The sequence below is a fragment of the Tauraco erythrolophus genome, chromosome 5 (assembly GCF_009769465.1).
Source record: "Tauraco erythrolophus isolate bTauEry1 chromosome 5, bTauEry1.pri, whole genome shotgun sequence".
Lineage (NCBI taxonomy): Eukaryota > Metazoa > Chordata > Aves > Musophagiformes > Musophagidae > Tauraco > Tauraco erythrolophus.
The window spans coordinates 80,354,172-80,376,967 of NC_141469.1; the positions used below are offsets into that span (position 1 = coordinate 80,354,172).

The 22,796-nt window shown below is 43.6% G+C and overlaps 1 protein-coding gene across 2 annotated transcripts in view; it reads right to left on the reverse strand.

Annotated features, from left to right (window-relative positions):
- The window catches only part of TET2 (tet methylcytosine dioxygenase 2), a 75,420-nt gene that overhangs the window by 20,169 nt on the left and 32,455 nt on the right, over positions 1-22,796 (reverse strand). For both annotated transcript variants that reach the window (XM_086611520.1, XM_086611519.1), the window contains exon 2: positions 833-4,208. In XM_086611520.1, the coding sequence (XP_086467646.1) occupies positions 833-4,208 (3,376 nt within the window). The remainder of the gene's footprint in view (positions 1-832; positions 4,209-22,796) is intronic.

A 22,796-nucleotide genomic window follows, 5' to 3' on the forward strand; every position in this document is an offset into this window, starting at 1 on the left:
TTTTTTTCTTCCATTTTTGGTGCTGAACCTTTTGTCTCAGCCTGAATAGTTTATCCAGTAGAGTCTGAAAGTGCCTGCTAGACCTGGCTATGTGTAATGTCAGTGCTGTATGGAGGCTTGGGCTACGGGGCCAGGCCTGTCACTCTACTTTGCTTCCATCTGCTCTATTCTTCCAGCTTTTGGAGATCGAGTATGCTATGAAGAAACACTGAGGGTCCCCCTCACTGCTTTTTTGGTGCTGCTTGTGTAGCTTCTCTAAGAAATTGCTGATCTCTTTAGCCTTGCAGGAGACAAGTGCGTGAAAGAGAGGATAAACTCTTGCAACAAGTGAGGAATAATGTCATTCCTTCTTTGCTTAGGCTTTACCGAGGGAAACTTCAGCAATTTCACTGTTGGAGCTAAAAATGGTGTAAGGATCTCAAGTTTTGGACCCAGGACATATTTTACAAATGCTACATCTAACCTTGACGAATAAATCAGATGATGAAGTTATGACCTACTTTTTATCAGCATGTTGTCATTCCATGTCTGCTGCTCAAGGAGAATGGATGTGAGGGGATACGTTAGTGGACATAAGCATTCTGACTGAAAAATCAAATAGGTCATTGCTTTATGAAATACCAAGAAAGGGCCTGTGTGCAGGATTAGATAAGTGGAGTAGGCATAAGTGTACAAAATTGCAATTTTAAAAGTCTTTACCAATTACCGTTCTGAAAAAAAAACTACCCAAAAAATCCTCCCACAAAAACACCCAACTACCCCTGCGATCCCAACTTGAAGGCTTATTTCCTTCCTGTGAACTAGCACGTTTTCAGTACATCTCAGCACTTACCAACACAGCTGCAAGATGGGAAATCATACTGGGTTTTGGCAGGTGTGTCCAATAAATTTTTTACAGGAGTATCCAATAACTTGGAAGGTGAGTCTAAAAAATTATTGAGAACAGTTCCAGCTGTTCTTTTGGTCGGGGTTTTCTCAGCAGACGAGTTCGCTTGCTGATCTAAGATTGGGGTCTGAGTGTCAAAATCTGCAGCACCAGTATTTCTTGATAGGATGGTAATGGGGCCTGCTGTTTCAACCTTCACATGTTTAGGTGATTTGATAGTAAAAGTCTTGTGATCAAACAGTGATTTGACCTGTATCTGTTTTAGCTGCTGTTCCATTGTCTCGATGATGCTCTTTTGTTGCATGTTCTCGCAGCCAAAGTGCTGATTCTCTTGTTTAATTGTTTTTTTCCACATTTTGTTATCCAGCTGTCCAGCTGATGGGCGCATGCAGACGTTAGACTTTGTGCCAGCTTCAGTTTTTATAGGCTTGCGTGCTGCACCGGGACCAATTTCGGGTTTGGGTTGCTGGTACGCTTGTTGCTCCTGTTTTTGCAAGAGATGCCACCTTAGAGCAGCATGCTTTTGAAAATCCTTAGGGGTTTGGGACTGCAAATGACAGCCTCTCTGGTCTTGGGAGTGTGGGGCAGTTTGCTGGCTGTGTGGTAAGTACCGCTGAGGAATCTGCGCAGCTTGTTGGCTCGGGAGATCGTGGTTGAGGCTACCACCGTAGCATGGTGTTTGCTGGAGCGGTGGCAGCTGTATAACTGAGGCTTGTTGTGTCTGTTGCTCTTGTTCTTGAAGACAGTGATTCACATCTTGCTTTGCAGTCAAGTTATTCGAAAAATACTGCACGTGTTGCAAGTCCTGCGTTTTGCTGGCTCCAAAGCGTTCAATACTCGCGGCGTTTTCTTTCTTCTCAGAGATCAAGTGCACGTTGTTTGGGCAGGGATGCTGCAGACCAGCGTTCGCGTTCTGAGCGTAAGGGGGAGCTTTGTTGTTCATGCTCTGTGCCTGCTCCAGGCCTAGCTGAGGGTTACGCAGTGGGAACGCGGCTGACTTCATGTACTTACTCCCCGTTTGAAAACACTCATCTACTTGGAGCTGGCTGAAGGCTGTCCTGTCTAGCGGCTGTGCAGCGCTGCTTTGGGAATGGGAAATGGTTTGGGGCAGGTCTTTATTTTTCATGTGCAGAGCCTGTTGCTGGCTTGGGGTTAGCTGCGGACTGCACGGCAGTGGCACCTGCTGTGTCTGTTTTTGAAGCATCTGTTGCAAAATGTGTGAATGCAAGAATTGCTCATTTTCCCCCGGCTGGGGATTCAAGTGTTGCTGTTTCAGCGGGGCCCCTGAAGGCTGCTCGGCTTGTTGTTCTGGTCTTTGCTGGAAATGGAGCTGCTGCACTTGGGACTTGAGTAGGGAATCCATCTTTGTAAGCTGTGGCTGCGGTGAGTGTTTCTGGAACGGCAGCTGCTGGTCGGCTGTGGGATGCGGCTGCAGCTGGGAGGTCTCACTTTTGTACAGCGAAGGAATTTGTTCCTGTTGCACTATCTTCTGGCTCTGGGGCTGTCCTGAAGGCCCCTTTAATGCATCAGGACTTCCAGCATACTGTTTTGTATAGGTTGTTTTGGCTGCGTTTGCCTGGAACTGAAGAATCGATCGTAACAACGCTTCGCTGGGCTTTTGGGGAGGCTCTCCCTGGCGGAACTGGGTGGAAACCAGTTCTATCCAGGCTGGTTTTGAATAACGTTGAGCCTGTTGCACAGGCTCTTTCACTTGGTCCTTTTCTGTGTCAGGAGGAATCTTGGGTTCTCTCTGTCCTGGGAAATGCTGATAGTGTTGCTGCAACTCACCCTCACTTCCGCGGGCTTGCAGGGTTTGGAGGGGAGGCTCCGACGGCGGCGGCATTTCTTCGGGGCGCTGCTGAATCGAGGCGGCCACAGCAGCTTGCGGGTTGCTTTCACTGGCATCTTGTTGTGACGTTTGTGCCTGCTGCGGAAGTCTCTGCTGAGGGTGAAGTTGTTGTTGGCTGAGGCTGGGACTTTCTGACACTGGTCCCTGCTGCTGCCCTTCATTCTTTATCTCCCCAGGAAGAGTTTCATCACATCTGCTGTCATAGGAATGGTGTCCTTCTCGCACCACCACGGACAGTGCACTGTTCATTTCCGGAGCAGGAGGAGCGGAGGAATCTTTGTGAAACATTGAGTTCTGTTTAAAGAAAGCACCATTTTTTTCTGCTTGCTCAGAAAACCTTTCCAGAGCGGTGCTCTGAGCTTGCAGGTTACTGCTGGAACTTAGAGAGAGGTCTTGGTTGGGAACCTGCCCTACACTTCCACGAACAGTACTGTTTCCTACGGGTAACTGGTGTGGATCATAGCCTGGAATCTGTTGCGGTAGCTGTAGTTCTGGTTTCTGAAGCAAACAGCTACCTGGCAATACAGGTGGTTTACTGGAGTCTTCTGCGTTGTAGACCTCAGTAACCACTACAGCTGGCACTTGAGGCAGCTCAGAGTTTGAGGTCTGTGGGGAAGTGATCTGCCCTGAGGTATGGGATGAATGCGTTGTCTCATAGGACAACTCATTAGTAGCCTGACTGGTAATGGCATTGATATGAGATGTGTTCTTCTGCATTGCTATGGAAACATGTTCTGGATAATATTGAGACAGTGTTTTCTCCAGGAGTTCACCATGCATGCTTTCCATGGAAGAGGCAGAAACTGTAGCACCATTAGGCATTGGCACTGCCTTGTTCTTAAGTAGTAAGACAATGTCCCTGTTGTGGCAATGAACGTTTTCCTGCTCCTGCTCATCCTGAATCAGGACGTCATGAGGGTTTTCTGAACCACCACTGTTGTATCTTGTAGGCTGTATCAAATCTGAAACTTCATTTTCTTCTCCTGTAAAACTCTCGGGTTTCTTCTCACTGTAACAATTGGAGATGCTTGGTTTTTCATTGTTATCCTCTGGCTCAGCTTTTTCTCCATTTACCTCTTTGTCTTGTTTCACTTTCTTGCTCTCATGAAGTCCATACAGAGAGGGCTCACTAAAAGTGCGTTTTATCCCACCATTTTGCATATATTTGGAATATACTTTCTTTTCTTGTAAAAGGTCGGGGCTAAGGCGGTTGTTTGGGCTTTCCTTCAGGTGGGGCACTCCATAGTTGCTTTTAATGAATAGCCGCTTGTGGTCTCCATTTATTTCAACTTCAGGCCTCTCTGTTGCTGGACTTCCATTCTGTAGCTTCACCACGGAAGGCTCCGCCTGGCAAACGTGAGAAGATTGCGGTATTAGAAATGGACTCAATCTATTGCCGTCAACATGGTTGGTTCTGTCCTGTTCCATCTGGCCTGCTCCGGGGCCATCCACAAGGCTACCCTCTGAACGTATCTGAAAGAGAAAAGAAACGAGAGTCTAAGTCAATTAGTTTCCTTTGATGGGTAGCCAATTACCGACAATTCCTGCAGCATTCCAGTGCCCCATTTCCTGACCAGCTCCCACACGCACCGGGAGCTCGCAGGAGCACCTGAGGGGTGCTTCACTATCCTATCGCGTCTCGCAGCCCCGCGTCTCCCTTCCTCTTGAAGGTTTGATCTTCAAGATGAAAAGAGAGTGAAAACACAGAGTGGCTCCTTACCTCCTTTTAACACACATGCAGATACGTTCCCCAAAAAAATCTCTCCTAACGGTGCAAAAAGCACTCTGCTTTTGAACGACTGCATCGACTCCACTGTCATCCCTTTTTCTACTTGGTAAGGCAGAAAGTCACGCCGAAACCATGGTTCCCAGACTCGGTGCTAATCCCATTACTTGATTAAGCGTGCCAAACCTCTTTTGTGTGACTTGAAGGATTATTGCCACCAAGCTTGCCAATTAGAGGGGAAAACCTCCTTTTTTCTGACTTCAGCTGTCTGACAAGGTCTTTTAAAACTGGCATTCCTAAAGACCACGCAAGTGGCACGATACACATGTGAGACAAAGCCACGCTTGATTTCTGTCCATACGAACTCTTACAGTTCACCAACATCTTGGTAATGTTGACAGAAACAAATTGAGGTATTTCTCTCGGAAAGATTTGATGGAAGTGGTATTTTTTCAGGTATTAATAGCTTTTCAAATTTACATATAGACATCAAGCATGGCTTAAACTATGCATTGGGTTTTGAACTGAGCCCCACAGCTGTGGAGCTAGGATTTTTTTCTTTGTTTGGATGGAAAATCCCATTTTCTCATATACTCTTTATATTTTTATTTATAAAATGAAGTTTTTTGTTGGATAAAAATACTGACAATATGCAGTGAACAAATTCCATATAATGACAAGCTAATCCTGCTCACATGGATCTTCCCAGGATTCACAATTCCAGCTAACATAGATAAAGCCCTTGTTTGACTCTGCTTGTAATTTATTCTTTGTTGGTTTTATGGTTCTCAACCGGTCACAAATGACAGAAGACAGTCTGACAGAGGGTCTTACAGATGTGAGACTGCACAGAAAAAATTTGGACTCGTGCATGTCTTTGTCCTGAAGCTTTTATTTTTAGTTTGCATAAAGGGGAATCTGAAGGGTTCTGTATTACCAGGTCATCCCTGGTTGGACTGCAAAGTCAGGAGAAGCACTATACATGGTTGGTATTGCCACGACACAGGAAGAACTACTATTTTGAAAAATTTCTCCCACAGTTCGGGAGAACATTCCTCTGCTTATATATTTATCCTACACTAATCTTGTGGGTTTCTTTTTTAAATGCTAAGGAACATCTAATTTATACAATTTTCAGTGCAATATTGCCTTACTTAGTTGAGTAATATGATTATAAAATGCTTTAAAAAGTAAATATCAATTAATGAGATTCATTACATCCAGCAGAATCCCCTCTGCTTGCAACTCTGCTTTCAGTATCAGGGCAATTCAAACACACATTTTGACTGGCAAGAACCTATATGATGACTTGTATCCACCTCCTCCTTATCCCAAACTTGGTTTTAGATTTACCTTTGACCTCCTGAAGTTTTTTTTCTTTTCTTTCTGTACTCAATTTATGTTTTGTATGACAGAAGTAGAGAAGCTCTCTCTGCAAGTAACAGTTCTTAAAAAAAGTTTTTGAAGGGAAAGCTAAGAATAGGGAGATAGAAAAGACGGTTTGTCCATCTTCTTACCTATTTTCTTAACAAGGTAAGGTAGGCTTCCTCCCTTCTAGATATATTTCAGTATATTTCCCAACCTAGCTTTAAAGCACCACAAGACACGAGCCTTTGCAGCTTTCCCAGGGAGATGATATTCCACACTTAATAGAAAGCAGCGTGGAAAGGATTCCTCTGATGTGTCATTCTAGGCCAGGCGGCAGAATGATGCTCCCAGAGTGTCTCAAAAAAACCCCGTCAGCCTAATTTGGAAACCATTTTTTGCCTTCACACCTTTCATACCTAGAAATTGCAGCTGAACCACAACTCAGACATGAGTGTGTAGGCTGCTGTACTTCGCAAGTATAAAATGAAATAAAAGGCACCATCGTAATTAACACTGTGCTGTCAAGCTGCTTCTAAAACTTTTTATTTTAAAAAAAAGCTTTTTCTGTGTGATTGAGTCATGAGCAGACTTCCTCTGGCCCTCTAAGTCTGCCTTGCTGCTTGTGTTCTGGTGTAGCGTGTGGGCTGCAACTAAAGTCCTTCTGACAGTTCCCAGACAATCTTTCTTCTCAACTCCATGTTGGTGATAACCTTCTATTGGTGATAAACTTCTAAACACCTTTTTGTTTAGAAGTGAGGGCTGCCCGACTTCTTTAAACTTAGCTTGCAAACCCCTCGAAGGAGCACATCTGTGCTTCAGAAAAGAGTCTTCTTTCATGTCGTCCTCAAAAACCACGAGGTTACCTTCACTGCGTGACATGGATTATTATTCACGGTATTCTCAAAGACCTCATGGCATGAGTCAACCAGTTCCCCCAAATTCTGATCACCTCCGGTGTAAAAGGCACTGCTGTTAAACATTGCAAAGGACAAGAGAATCATTTGGGTCTTCAAAATACAAAGTTAATTCATCGATTAAAAGTGCCAGATTTGCATTCTTTGAAACGCATGGAGGATTGCAGTGACTCTGCGTTATACTTCTTTCTGTCTACACTCAGTTATTCGCAATCCTTGAGTCACACCTGAGGGCAAGTCCTGCTCAAGCAGCTACAAATCACAGCAGTTATTTGTATTTTAAAACGGGCAAAAGACAAATGCCAGCGATACCTTTACGACTGGTTTTAACTGGGACATCATGAAGATACTCTTGATGCTGCTACTAAGCAGACCTGGTTGCACCTTACAAAGTCTGTGTGCTCTTCCTCATAATTGTTGTGGGGAGAACTGCTTGCCTCTCAAAGTAAATCTACCTTTCCCTAAGCGTAGCAGTTAGCTTTTTTTCTCTTTCCCATAACTGTATTTTATCTGGACCATTTAGTAGCTCACATATTTTTCTTCAGCTATAATTCATTAGAAATTCAAGTCACATCAGTAGCATCTGTGAAACAATTACTGCATCTAGGACTGACTCTGCAGTCTAATCCATCATAATTATGACTGGCCTCTTTGAAGATGCCACGATGCGTGACTTAAATATAGCACATTACCGTGCAAATGGATCAGCATCTCATCCCACCAGTACGCATCCAAGTTATAATTCAGTCCACCACTGTTTGACTTTTTCAGATGCAAGCAATGTATGAACGTTTATTTCTTGCCACATATGGGGCACAAATTGGAAACCAGCTACTGAAAGAGAGTTTGAGATTTTTTTGTGGTTGTTCGTTTTATGGGCAAATTTGGCATATTCCTGCCACCTCTATCAATACGGGAATACTGAAAGGCTGTGGAACGTGTTGTTATGAGCGCGACAACGTTTCTTTGGCAACAAAATACTCTTAGTTATGTCATTTTCTTTTATGGAAAATCTTCCTTTACTTTTAGTCAGCTCTAGAGGTTCGTGCCTTATTTTATACGGCACTTGTATCTGGGGAGTTTGTGAATGCAAAGCAGCTCAGATGAATGAATGGACAAATACGGCCACTGCAGGGGAGCACAATCTTCTGCAAAGCTGGGCAAGATTCCCAGTAGAAAAGTAGGTGAGGGGACGCTGTGTGAGAGTACTCATGGCCCTAAAAGGACCGAAAGGTGGGATGTCAGATGGGTTGTCTCCTCTTCTGAGGTTAGCTGGGATAGAAATACATTTCTTCAGAGGTTTTTCTCCCCAGCAGAAATGTACCTCCTCAGATCACGACCTCAGCTGACTTATGCTCGAGTGATTATCAGGATGAGACTCATGAAAGCAGAAGTCAGATACCCGGGAGCTTGTCAATGGCTCGCTGGGTTGTTCCTGGAGTGCTGCCACCGCCTCCATCCTGCTGGCACGCTTCTGCCACTGCCAGATGACACAGAGGTCCAATTGCTCCCAGACGAGAAACCCCTGTAGCACTTTCTAGACAGGAGGTGAATTTACCTATATGTCTTGCCAAACTCCAGTTTGCTAAGTCGTGCTTTCTGCTTACGCTCTCCTGCTCCTATCACCTGGGTACAGCAGTTGCCTTCACTTCTGGCTTAATTTGCTATGTATTATTACGTGCTGCTGTGCAGTTGCTTCTCTCCTCTGAAGCTCATGCCGCTGGGAAAGAGGTCTAAATCCTGAACTTCCAACAAGTGAAAAACCTACTGAAGTGAAAGGATTTTTTGTTTCCCATTTCAAGAATGAAAATTCAAGAAAAGGCATAAGTAGAGTTGTTCCTAAGTAAGGATGCTCATACATGGCATTATCAGAAAGCTCAATTTCTGCACTAAAACCTTAAATCTTTTGGACTTGCATACATGCAAAATGGTTTCTGATCAACTCTGTCTCAAAGTTTTCTCTTTTTTAACTTTGGAACAAGACATGAAAGCAGTTATAATGGTGCCCAACACCATGATTTATAGCTGCGTGGTTACTGTGGGATGTCATTTTTCTCCAGCCTACCTAAGTAGCAGCTGCTTTAGCTGTGCCTTGGGTTAACACCTGTAAGCAAGCTGCAAATGTCACCGGAGGAGAAAAGATGCGCAGTTAACTCAGATGGCTAATGGGCGATGTAACACATCAAACCCCCTATTAGTAAGGCATTTCTATTCTCACTGGGAAAAAATGCTGCACACATGAAAACTACGGTATATATGTTCTATTTATTCCACATAGTTCCTACATGTTTTGCACTTGAGGTGCACTGTATAGATAAGTGAGAAACAAGCAAGCTTCCACATGGAAACTAATGGGAGAAGCAAGACTAGGACTACACCTGCCCAGACCCTGGGTGGTTGCCATTTGCAGAACAGCTTCTTCCCAAGCCAGGGTTGCTGGTAGCTTGCAATACACACAATACCGTCAGAAACCAAACCCTGTGTGGGCCTGTTGTTTGAATATGGGTTTAACGTGCTTTCCTGAAGCCAAGGCACCCATGAGAGAGAATTTTAACCCCGTTGTCCAAAGCAGATTTGAAAGAGAGATTGCATTCATGCCCAGGGTGGATCGAGGCTCTGAACCCTACAACACGCCCTAAGGATTTGCTGTGCTCCCTCCCAGCATTGCTGCTGCCCCGCTGCAAGTGTGGTGGCTGAGGGAAACACAGTGAAACTTCAAGGCAGATGTAAAGGAGGCCCCAGAAGGACAAGGACACTCTGTTGTTTGCTGGGCTCTACAGCCTTACAATGGGGTCCTTTTGCACTGCATTCGTCTGTCTCTCATTTGGATAGTGTATTTATTCAGTGCCTTAGCAATGCATTAGAAAAACTCGCGTAAGGATGTCATGCCTTCTCTATCGCTTGAAGTCTTTAAGTTAAGGCTATATTTCTTTCTAAAATATACCTATTGCTTTCTCATTGTAGCTTTAAATAGCACTTAAGGGGTTAACTTAGAAACTACTGGATGAGACTCTGTGACTGTATTCTGCAGGAGGTCGTATTACATGAATATAATTGTCTTCTCTGGCATTTAGATGTATGAATAATCTGTGTCAAACAGAAAAGAAAATGTGAGATGGCTAAAATTTGTTACCCAACTTATAGCTAATTATCCTTAATTTACAGAGAAAATAGTGACTGGCGAATACAGATATAAGCAGACATAAGGGAATGAAGAGCATGGGATTTGTGAAATATGAGGATTAATTATTCATTAAATCTTATCCAAGCCAGAAGCCTCATAATTCATGCATTTTTAAATCAACTAGTGCTAACCCCCCCTCAATTTATTGACACCAGTTCTCGCATTTCAGTGATGCAATGATCTAATCGCAAAAGCACTTGAATGAGTTTGATTTTTGACCTTAATACGGAGCGCATGAGAGTAAAGCTAAACTGGTCTGCACAGTGATTTCCCCTTGTTACATTATACAACCACTAGCAAGACTGGCTACTGCACAGTATCTACCCAGACATGAAAAACTGCACTATTTAACAGTTGCATAAAATCAAGGGGAGAGAAAATTAAATGCCTCTACAATATGGGTGGAAAAAAAAAAACAATTATGTGAAGGAAATGAATTCAGGAATATAAAATGCGAGTAAATAGGAATTATAATGTCACATCACACAGCTCTCCAGTTCCTATTTTTTTGTGATTTATGTCCTATACAAACTTTGCACCTAATTGTACCATGTAGCACTTCCAACAGAAGAACACAACTCTTCCGGTCGCTTGTAATGCCACTATAGTAGGACTGGATCAGAAGTGTTCAACCGGAAATTGAACACTTCCCTGGAAGTGTTCAAGGCCAGGCTGGATAAGGCTTTGGGCAAACCTGGTGTGTGGAGGGTTGTCCCTGCCCATGGCAGGGGGGTTGGAACTAGATGATCCATTTCTTCTCTGAAAGGGTTGTCAGCCACTGGAATAGGCTGCCCAGGGAAGTGGTTGAGTCCCCATCCCTGGATGTGTTTAAGATAGGGTGGATGAGCTACTGAGGATATGGTTTAATGGGGATTAGGGATGTGTTGGACTCGATGATCTCTAAGGTCTTTTCCAACCTAGAAACTCTATGAATCTATGAATCTCTGAGCTTTGAGGTCCCTTCCAACTCAAACCATCTATGATTCTATGATTCTGTGTTTCCCAAAAGGTCAAACTTCAGAACCAGGGTTGTATTAAGAGGCAAAAGGACCTTCCTGCTCTAATAACCAGAACATTCAAAATGAGGTTGCCACCTACGCCTGTTCTTGCTGGTTTGGACGCTCCTTTCTGTGGTTTTTAGATTTGGAACACGGTGGATCCAGGTGGTTTATACTCACAGGCTGTATTACTTCCCAAGTTAGCCTGTTTGATATTACCTTGGTGTGTGGTATGCTGACTTACTCTAAGACCAGTATGGCTCAATTTCTTGAGCACCACCTTGTCATTATACATCTTCACAAACACAGAGAAGCTGAACCTAAAGCACCCTTTCGTCCCTTGCTGGTTTTGAGAGTCACTGCAGTTGGTAATTGTAATAGGAAGGCTGTAGGGAGGGGAGTTACGGTCTTAAACTCTGGAGATGCTCAAGTAAGTGTGCGCTGAGCGAGATGCTTCTGTCCCTGGCTATAATGAGAAATTTCTCTTGTGTGCCTGTGAAGTTTAGACCAGCAACATCGTGTCAAATTGTGACCCACGCAGGGCATCATCCAGCTGATTCACCAGTGCCTGTGGATTCAACCTTGGAACATGTTGGGGCAGGAAAGCAGAACCAAGTCTCTTTTTTCCTACATCTTGGCCAGTTATCATGCTAGGTTAGGCGTGTTGAGCAAAGGATGGAAGGTAGGGTGTGTTGGTGGTATCAGCTGCACAAACTGGTGCTCAGACCTGGTTTTGATTTCTTGAGAAACAGCGGAATTTGAGGGATGATTTTCTTCTCAGTACTTCAGCTACCCCGTGTGTCAAATGGTAACGATGATACCGGCCGCTGATTAAAATCAGCTATCAGAGAGCAACAGCGAAGTGCTCGTGTAATTCTGACCGAGCTCTGCAGTGCGGCATGCCTCTGTCTCAGCACGCCAGAGCAGCACGCGTTGGTGGCTGAACTGTTCTCAAGACACACTTGATGTTATCAACCTGCCGTTTAGGGAAGGTACCAAGAGGTCAGTGTCCTCATTATCTTCCAGTTTCTGTGATCTTTGTCCATCTGGCTTCAGAACTGGATATAGCACAGATTTCTTGGGCTGATCACTTCCTGACACCAGTCGAAGGTCGGTTATCCCTGATGATTTCATCACAGCTGCTGGCTGAGTAATTCTCTATAAAGTAGTACATCCTCCTTGAGAACTAGAAGCAGTGGAAGAGAATCGCTTGGCTCTCTTCATCCTGTACTATAAAGGAGAAAGGGAGGACCCAAAGGAAAAAAAACTGGCAAGCTAAAGATTTCAGGGTTCATCATGTTGAGATTAACATTAGAAAATAGGAACAAAAATGGTCCTGTTTGGCATGTGGGTGGAAGAACTGACAGAAGACAGTAAAAACGTTGTGGGCTGCAGTGTCCTTAGAAAGACTATTTACACAGCTCTGTTTTCCATTATCCTTTGAACTTCAAATAGGAAATCCTGTTGGTCTCCCCATTCTGATGAAAACAGAATTTTGGATGAAATGTAGTTTTCTTAAATTTCTTCTCCGAAAGCTGGCGGTGAAGTTCATACCAAGAGTAGAGCAGGGAGAATACAGAGACTGCTGGGCTGATGACTCTGAAGATTACTCTGGCTGTTGCTCCCACGTGTCCACATGATAAAGCATAGCTTTCAGCCTCTTCACTGGCCTCCCTATGGTAGCCTTTACACCCCTATACCCATTCCTCCTTCATTTTTCTCATGCCTCTGCCACACCTCAGGCTGGGATGCTGTAGTGAACTCAATTTTGGCTAGTCTTCTGGGCCACAGAGAAATGAGAAGTGGCACAGAGAGAGAGCTCTCACGCTATGCACCACCAGCGTACCTGAGAGGCAGGTGCTGGGGATCCCTCCCAGGGGCACTCAGGCACGAGACACCCATGTGTCCGCATGCGAGATGCTGCGTGCCACGGCAGCTTCTGCGTGGTCTCCTACGTCCCATGGGGATTTACTTCCAGATGGTGAAGTTGGCGGAGTTGAGCCAAAACAAGGATACTTGCTTTGGAACGATCTTGTGCTGTTTTAATCATTGCACGATTTGATTTTAAAATATGTTTTCATGCCCACTTGTGATTTTTTTTTCCCCCCTTCCAGTTTGTGCCTTGCACGACTTACAAACCAAACCAATCGCTCAAAAACACATGGGAAAAACAGGTTCGTGAGGGGGCCTGAGGGGATGACCGCCCTGTTCCTCAGCTCCAGGGCAGCACCAGCCAGACCTGTACCAGTCCCCTCCAACCTGTTTTCAAAGGTCTCTAATGACGAGGGTTGCATAATAACCCACAGTTATATGCAGTGCTTCATTAACCTCACTTATTAGAAAGCTTCTACCACTTAAAACATAACCTTAGATCGTCTCTTCCCATCTACCACAGACTCATGGAGCATTTTTGTTTCTTCTGTGCTATGGTTTCTTTCTCCCCATGTAACTGAAGGCTGTTACTAATGCTCCTCTTAGACAGAATAAACAACCCGTTCGTGACATCTGATCTCCTCCCCGGGTGGATCTACATCCATACCATTTGTTCCCTGACCAGATGCATAGAGGACACAAAGCAAATGCAACAGTCTGTTCTTCAGAGACCTTACACACATGCCACATTCCGCTAGATTTTCCCAGAGTTCAGATGTTTGATACACAAGCAGCTATCCTATGCGCCTAATAATATTTCAAATACCTATATGAGTTAATTTGGCTTTCCCTCCAGTAACTAAAATCAGTTTTATTCCCTCGCAAGAGAGGGACTGTGTAAATCACAATGAAATCAACAGAACAGGCTCGCTACTTCTAGAAGAGCTTTATAGAGGAGGATGTTTCCTTAAATCCTCTGACTTTGGTATTTTTAAGTTTGTTAGTTGCTGGCACAAATATCTCTTCTGACTTCCACTGTTGCTGAGGCACCACGGAAGATAAGAATCTAATGCATTTTTAGAGGTCTATCAGAAGATGCTCCCTGGAGCTACGGTTGCCATTCAGCTTCTTTCTGCATTCGTGTGTGGTCTTCGGGGAGCGGTTTTCATGTGGGTTACTGCAACCTACACGCAACAGTGGCATGGATTATGGTGCTGACATCCGCATCTGAGAAAATAGTTATGATTGCCTCTGCAGATGTACAAGTGATGAAAGGCAAGGTGGTTTTGATGACCAGAGCCAGGTGACAATCTAAGAGCAGTCGAGATCTAATTGTGACAAAAGCAGAACTCTGGGAGAGAAACAAAATGTGGGAGCCAGCACTGCCTTGACGCAGTTCTGAGCACATGAGAGAGCTTGACGTGGGTACTGTTGCTGTCTCCTTCAGTTTTAGGTTGGAGATGAAGATGTGGGACTACATTTTCATTTTGACTACTCAACATAGGACCTTGGAAAGAACTTGGTCATTGACTAATCTTAGATAAAATGGCCTAGGGCCCAAACAAATTGGAAGTCAAGAGACACCCACTTCACATCATGCCAGCATTTATCAAGGAGTTACAGCCTAGCTTCTTAAGGTTGGCTTGAAAAACAGATTTTATGTAGTTACCATCTTGGCTACAGTCATTTTCCTCCCTTTCTAATTTTAGCTTTTTATTACTTGGCAAGAGAGTTTTTAGCTTTTTCTTTAGAAGGCCACTATTAATCCTCTTCTGAGGATCAATCAACAGTTCATGATCCTACACAACTGAGGCCATTTCCGTCTTCCTTCTTATCTTGGTACATCCTTGCTTACATAGAACGCAGTTTTTATCTATACCATTCAAAACTTCTTAACGTTTAAGCATAAATGGGCATATATGGGGAATTTTATGTATTTTGTGGCAAGAAACATTTAGTTATAGCTACTAGAGAAAAAAACTTATTACAGGGAGACAGGCTTTTGCCTTTCTGTGGAATCTCCCTTTGGTGTTTCAGTGAAACTGGAAACCCATAAGAAGTCTAGATTTTGTGAACAGGATGTTTGCTTAAAAACACAGCTCTAACACGAAGGTTTCTCCCTTTAACCAAATTACAAGACTGGATAAAAACTTGGGATTGCTGTGCCGAGAAAGGTTTGGGATCCCAGAATGAGCTGGCATTCCTGCTTTCCTTTAATTTCCAATAATTCAAAGCACATTCTTTCTCCTGTTTAAATTTTCCTCTTTATGGCGAGATGCAACATGAAGAGACAGAAAATTTGCTGCCGCCAAGCTAAAAGAGGGTGAGGGGGAACTGGCAGATTGTGTTTTAACTCTCACTAAGACTTTCAGACTCCTGCAGCTGACGCTTGGAAGAGCAGTATTTCAGCAGTCCTGAAGGGAACTGCAACACTCCTCTCTCTGTCCTTCCTTTTCAAATATTTTCAAAGCTTTGAAAACAGTCAGTTGTTCTTCATTCTGGCAAGTCGCCACTTGCTGCCGGCTCACATCAGTTCATAGTCGTCCGAGGTATCCAGTGGCCCACGTGGATTTGAGAGAGTCTGAAGCTCTAATGAAAGACCTTTGATATTTTGGGATATTTAAGAGACATACAGGAACGGGTGAGTTAAAAGAGCTGTTGTCAGTTCCCGCAAAGCCCGCTTCATGTTCTCAGTCACGAGATAGTGTTTCGCTAATTGATTATTGTCTGCCCGTAACACAGTCACGCTTTTTCGTGCACAAAGAAGCAGTGTGGATGAAAAAGCTCACCCTTGTGAAGTACACACTCAACTGGATTTACCAAGCTGGGAACTACAGACAAATCTAAGATACGGGACTACTTTGAACGAAACTCATAATCATAGCCGAGTCTTTTTCAGCTTAAGTAAACATCTTTACTGCAGACGGTGAAAACTAACGGAAGCATTTTAAATGCTTCTCTGCACTCATCCTTGGAAGGGTGGCAGGTGAGCTCTCCTCAAAAGGGTCAGGTGACTTTTCGTTATTTAAATCCACACCTCCAGCAATGAGGACCTGATCCCGCAAGTCCTCTGGAACTGCTCCTAGCTGGCAGGGTTATGCGAAGTGTTTGCCAGGCCAGCCCTTCAGTCAGAAGTCCAATAGCTGTGGTGGTCTTGAGCTCAGGAACGCAGGTGAAGGGATGAACGCCTTGCATTGTGCTGGCTGACTTCCCGTAAGCTTGTGTGCCTCCTTGTACATGAAGTGTGATTGCACAGCACAGTCGCTGCTTTTCTTGCCAACACAAACCTTTGCTCCCTCTTCCACTCTGCCTCCCCCAAAACACATCAGGGAGAGAACAGGGTGGAGAGCAAAGCAAGGATGATAGACGTTATGCTCTGACATGCGCAACCGGTTTTGCTCAAAGAAAATGCAAGGCAGTCTGCCCTTGGTAGTACTACTGCTGTGCAGCCTTTGGGGGCAATGAACAGCTGCTTTTCCTTTAAAAAAAAAAAAAAAGGGAGGCGGTTGGGAAAAGAGAGGAGAACAGCTATCAAGATACTAAATATCTAATGCAGTCAGTTCAGCTATAACATGCATGCCAGTGTCCAATGAATATAAGGTTTCATTTTTGGTTTGTTAACAATTCGAGGGTCAGCCAGGTTGATGATGAGAAAATGAGCTAATTTCACTGTGGGAGAAGTGGGGGACAATGATGAATGGCAAAGTTTATCTGCTCATTACACTCCCCAGCAAACAGCTCTTTCTAACAGCCTCATCTAGCTCACAAAAGCTTGCGTGTAATTGATGCGTAATAAGTCAGAAGCGTGCCTCAGCTCCCCAAACCCAATCTTAAAAGTTTATGATAGGTATTGATGATTAAGCAATGTTCTGAGAAGTTATTTGCACCTAAAATTAGAAGTAAAACCGAGATGGGCAGAAAAAAGTATTCTGAACTACCTGCAGTTAACCTTTAAAAAAGCATGTGGGGGACTAAAGTAAATCAGGTGAGCACTAGAGACTGGATATGTGTTCCCTTACTGCTGTGTGTCAGCTCTGCAGCATTCCTTCACAGAAATTACGGAATGAAGCTGTTTGGAGTCCATGTTCAGGGTGCTGATGCCTCCCAGCCCGTCCTGTTTCCTGCCTTCTCCCTCTGGCACCATTAAGGTCCTTTCACTGGCTGGTCCCAACAAAACGATGCTCCTCTCTCCAAGGCTGACATGCATGCCTGGGGCACATGACAGTACAGGACACGTGTCAACACCACCCCGCAGGGTCCCAGTCCTGTCCTGGAAACCGATGGGGACCCTAGCAGCTCCTGACCTCTCCCTGCCCCAGCCCTTGTTCCCGGAGCTGCAGAGGCAGGGATGTCTTCAGAGCTTATGACAGATGACTTGTACGATCAGGACGCTGGCTACGCCGATGTTAAATATTTGTTTGCTCTTTTTCCTCCTGTCCCACTTCCTCATACACCTCAATATAAGCAGGCAGCACAAAGTCTTAGTTTATGCTTTAGTTTTTCTGGCTTCATTGAAAAATTCGATGTCTTAAGAACAGCTGCTACTACTTAATGATCTTTGGTAACTAAGGCTGATTTCTTTTGTTATGCTCTCTGAAGATTAAATTTTGCTCTGGACTCTATTGCCTGAAGGAGGCTATTGTAGAACAAGATACTCAGAAATCAGCAAAAGACGTTAAAGCTAAAACAGAAAACCAAAACACTTTAACTCTAGTGGTGCTGCTGCCAATGAGTTCAAGAAAAGATCCTGAGATTATGCTAAAACCAGTCTGGTATTGTGGGCTGATGGCTGAGAAACTGCTTTCTGACAACGTACATAGCCTTGCAAAAGAATAAAACTTCCATGATACGAGATGCATCTTTGATATTAGGTTTTAAATCCTGATTTGATGAAACAGGCTATCATGCAAGTAACTAGATGCTAGTAAGCATTACTTTGCTTTAGATTGTGAGGAGAGAAATACAAAGCTCAAGGATTTGCAGTTCCTTTTACCAGAGACCCGTTGGAGAGAGCCTGCACCTACCGAATACTGAAAAGCTTGATCAGGACTACAAAGGAAATTGCTACAAAAGATTAAAATATGCCGTCAGCAGTAATAACTCTCCCTCTGTTGTTGTCTCAAATTGTATTTGTGTTGGAGGACAGATTGGTGTGCTTCAGATAGCAGCAAGGAAGAGAGAGAGAGGTTTTGAGAGAGATTTTTCCATGACAAGGTTAACAAGAGGAAGTGGATGGGGATGGGGGAATGTGCTCCACAGAGCTGCAGGAAGCTGAAGTTGGAGGAAGGCAGTGTAGCAACTAGAGATGAGAGCTGAAGACTTTGATGAGTACAAACACTGACAGTGGTTTTTGGAGGTGAAATTACCGAGGACTGCCAACTGACCCGATCTTCAAGTCTCCCCTTGTTGGGTTAACCTGCCAGGGTTAGCCTGTCCCCAGGGACTGGCAGGGAGTGACCTTCGTTGGGTGTTTATTACAGAAGGCTTCCCCCTTGCTCAGGTCAGCTAGGAACTTACTGCATAGTTTGCACTGACTGTGGAACAAAAAGTTATCACTGTGGTTATTGGTTATAAAAAGCTTTTGTTTAAAAAACAGCAAAAGGACACACACAGAATACCTGTGTGTGCAAAGGAGTCAGAGGAGGACTCTGATGAAGTTCTGGCTGAAATGATTGCAGCATTTTATCTTCTGTGCTCTCTGTTTGTCTGTTGCTTAGAATTATGATGGTGATTCAAGGGCCCAAAAAGGCAGGAGAATCAAGCTAATTCCTCCAGATATGGCTGACGAGAAAAGCCTTCCTTCTTAATTGAAAGTTTAAGCTCTTGCTTTGCAACTATGGCACTCGTTTCCAAGTAACTGAAGAAACTTTGATTCAAATCAGTCTTTATGGGAACTTGCCCACATGACCCTCTGTATCTCCCAGTGCAGAGCAACTCTTTATGTTTCCCTGATCCTGCCGACTCGCACTGAAATCCTCTCCTCTGATCTAGCCTGGTACCAGGAGACATGCTCATTTGGCCCGAGATACCAGCTGTGGGATTTATGAAGACACTTCTTTGAGGCTGACTGTCTCTGGGGAGCCCTCCTATTCCCCGCAGCGAGCACTGGGTTACTGAACGATACCGGGGCTTGCACATGACACCACTTAGCCTTCATTTTACGTTCCAGCTGAAACAGGGCATCAGCCTTCGCCAGGGATTTTGCTCATACAGATCACCACCACAGACAGATTCACAGGGATTTACAGTAACCGATACATAACAACGTGCAAAATTTAGGAAACACATTTGTAAGCACTTTAATTACTCACTGTTACCTCTTTCTGTTAAAGGTACAGATACATATTTATAATATACAGAACAAGATATAATTAAGTCAAGTACCACCAACGTTATCTTTAAGAGCAGATTTGCTTTTCACACATGAAGATGGTAACCAGTGCACATGATACGCTGAACAGTAACTCTCCTTGAAGGATCCAGGGTGGCCAGGCTGCCACTGCAGCCCAGACTGACACGGCGGGGAAACCTCAGCACCTTTTCCATCCCTGAGGTATGCAGATTACAAAATGTTATTGCCACCTTTGGCTTCCCTTTGGGCACCTGGTAGGCACCGTGTCTGTATCTATGCACGGCTCTTCGTTTGAATATTTGGGAGACTTAGGACCTAACATGAGAAGTGGGAAGCTGTGCATCTGCCTGTTCAAATCACAGCTCGTGTGTGCAAAACAGTGGCCACAGGCCACGCGTGGCAAAGCGTAGAGCATGTAGTACAGGATATAGGGCGGTTTCTCTGACCAAAGTTCAGGGATGAACTACTCACAGACATTGTAAAAGAAATAGCTCTACTTCTGAGTTTTAAATTAACTTTGTTGACGTGAGATTTAGAGGGTTTTCATTAAGCAGATTGAAAAGAGGGGCAGCTGTAACATCAGTTGTTAACTTTTGTACTCATTTGTGACCTGCCTTATCATCATTTAGATTTAGTTTTAGGTCCAACTACTTAATTAAGTGCAAAGTGATTTGTTACTGTATTCACACTTTCACTTACATGTACTACACATGCATGGAAAAGAGGACCATAAATTTTTGCATCCATTGCAATGGACAGGAAAACTGGCATTGACTAGACCAGAGACCAGATTTTACACAGAAACATTAGAGACTCTAGTAACTTAGAGGTGCTACTTTCAATAACAGGAAAAGTAGTCAGTGGTGGTATTTTTCATATTGGTCATGCCCCAGTAACTCCCACAGTGCTCTTCTTTTGTAATACTGAATCTTTCATTGCTTGGCAATGTTTATTTGCATTCTTTGTATTTTTTGCTCGAAGGGAAACTCTTCTGAGCTTTTTTTTTTTTTAAATAACAAACACAAACCCAACCATTTCAATTTTGAAGTCTAGTTTCTGTATTTCTCATCTTCTCAAAGGGAAAAAATAGATTTAGAATATCCGAATGAAGAAGACAGATAATATTGAGTAACTGACACCTCCAAAGAGCAAAGATCATCAGCTTTCTCTTTCACTGTTCTAGTTAGAAAGTGCAGTTGACAAAGTTACGCTGTCAAACAGATCATCTGCAGGGAAGATTTACACAGTTCTCTCACTTGTGATCTTTTAGTCATGACACAAAGCTTAGTTAAAGTCACCACAGATGACAACAAAAAACTGTGTTTCTTCACTTAAAATCTTTGGCGATTTTAGAATGCACAAAGTAGCTGGATTAGAGTTTCCTGCCCTGTACGATGTTTCTCCTGAATGCTTATTCCGAAATCCCACTCGTCTGTGTTGCTGCATTTCTGCTCACGACAAGTTAGCATCTGAGTCAAAGCCCAGGGAAGTCAAAATGGCACTGCAAGGTCTTAGATAAGAGGGATATTCCTAGAAGACACCTCATGCCCAGAAAGGTGTGTATTTTCATACCCCATGACTTGAGTCCATGGCAGTGTCTGTCTTACTAGCCGAATTGCAAAATGCTTTACAACAGGCAACTGAATCAGTAACGGATGGGCAGAAATCTCTTTCTTTCCCCAGTTCCCCAGTCCTCACAGTTGGTTGTTCTTATTGTTTCCTTTCAACGTTAGCTGTATTTGAGAGCTGCTGAGGAAGGAAGAAAAGCTAGGCAAATTTCATTCTTAGACTTTTTGTCCTATAGAAAAAGTTCTATATTCCTTTTTCTTTTATTCTTCCTAAATTTAAAACAGAGCTAAGTTTTTCTTGTTTATCTCTAGGGGTAATGGAAAGGGATTCTTTCCAAGCTTTAAATGGCATTTTAGCAATCCAGAAAAACAAACCTCTGTCATAATGAAGAGCAGGATCTTTACCTTGTAGTAGGTGATACAAGTGGTGTAGCAAGATCATTGTTTTTGCAAGGGTGAACTCTAGTTCTGTAGTTCAGACATAAAATAGGAATCCTTCTAGATTAGGAGAAAAAGGAGTTACAGAAGTGTGTAATCTTTGTTACAGTTGACCTTTTCTCTCCTTGAGCTTACGGGTGTTTTCTCAAGAAGCAGAAATTCTTGTTCTTGCTGTGCATGGAGGAGATAAGGACAGTATCACAGGGGGAGACAGTTGTGTTGTCCTAAATGGTAAGTTACTATTTAGGGAGGGGAGGGAAAGAACAGACAGAAACTGCTGGGGATATGTTTCACCCAGGGAAAGGAGAAAATACATAGTATCACAGCTGAGATCAATTCCACTGAAAAGGCTGTAAGAAAGTGATGGAGAGAGTGTGGGGAGACCCAAAGGTTGAACAAGGAAAATGCACCCACCAAGATTCAGATTTGAAACTCCTGTTTTTTTAGAGAAAGAAAGGATGGGATGACTTTTTTTTTTTTTTATCATCATCTGATGAAATGTTTATTTAATAAAGAAAATAAAAAATGCAAATACAGGAAATCTTCCTGTGCCTGGGTTAAGAAAACCCTCACTGTCACTAACGCACTGAATAAATCCTGTTTTAGGCAGGTAATGACTTGAAACTCCCTGCTGAAAACAAAGGTGGCTCACAATGATGCGTGACAGATGCAGAAGCAATGTGACTGTGAGATGGCACAGTTACTCTAGTTTCAGGGACGACGGGAGTTTATCTAAGGATAAAGGAGGGAGGGATTCCCTGTGCAAGGTCAGTGTGGGGGAGAGATCCAGGGGAGACCAGCTGTCTGTACTTACTAACCTCTAATCCAGGAGGAAGGCTTTGTTGTGCTGCTGCAATACAGAGCAGGTTAGATTGAACGCCAATGAGTACCGGCCATCTAGGAAATCACTTTCTGTCTCACTGATTTTGGTTCTTGTTTTGTTTTCCCCTCTCTTTGTATGTAAAACAAGTGTTGGAGGAGTTCCTGAACAGAGGCCGCCCTGCTCCCCTGTACCAGCAGCATCACAAGCAACGCGATGTAGTACGTAAATTCAGATCGTCACCAGACAGATAATTTTATGTGGTCCGCAGAAGAATAGGCCTTTGTCAGAATGAGATGATAGCTGACTTTGTTTGGGGGGCGGGGAGGAGGGAGTTTTCTCAATTTCTGTGCATTTCTATTCAGCTGCTGCAGAAACATCCCATCTGCTTTGAATCTACATTTTAATTCCAAAACCTAGCAAGAAATGAAGCAAGCTGGCTTGCTCTGCCTGGCAAAGTATACACATAGCAAGTTGCTGAGCTGAAAGCTGTTCCAAAATCCAGGAATGTAACAAACTTAAAAGCCAAGTTACCTGCCTTTGTGCTCTGTTTAACTGTACAACGATTATCATCAGAAAATGAATTTCGTCAGTCTGTACTTTAAATGTTGTCACTTACTCAAGAGGACGTGCTTTCTTTGCCATCTGCTCTGCCAGGACGATTTGGTTTAAGGAAATGACACCACAAATGAGAAAACCCAAACCCATTTCATTTCTCTGGTGAAAGCAGGCAATGGAGCTTTGCCTCTTCTGCATGATTAACAAGCAGGTAGCGAAACAGTGGGTGCAAATGAAATTGTTGTTTACAACAACATTTATAA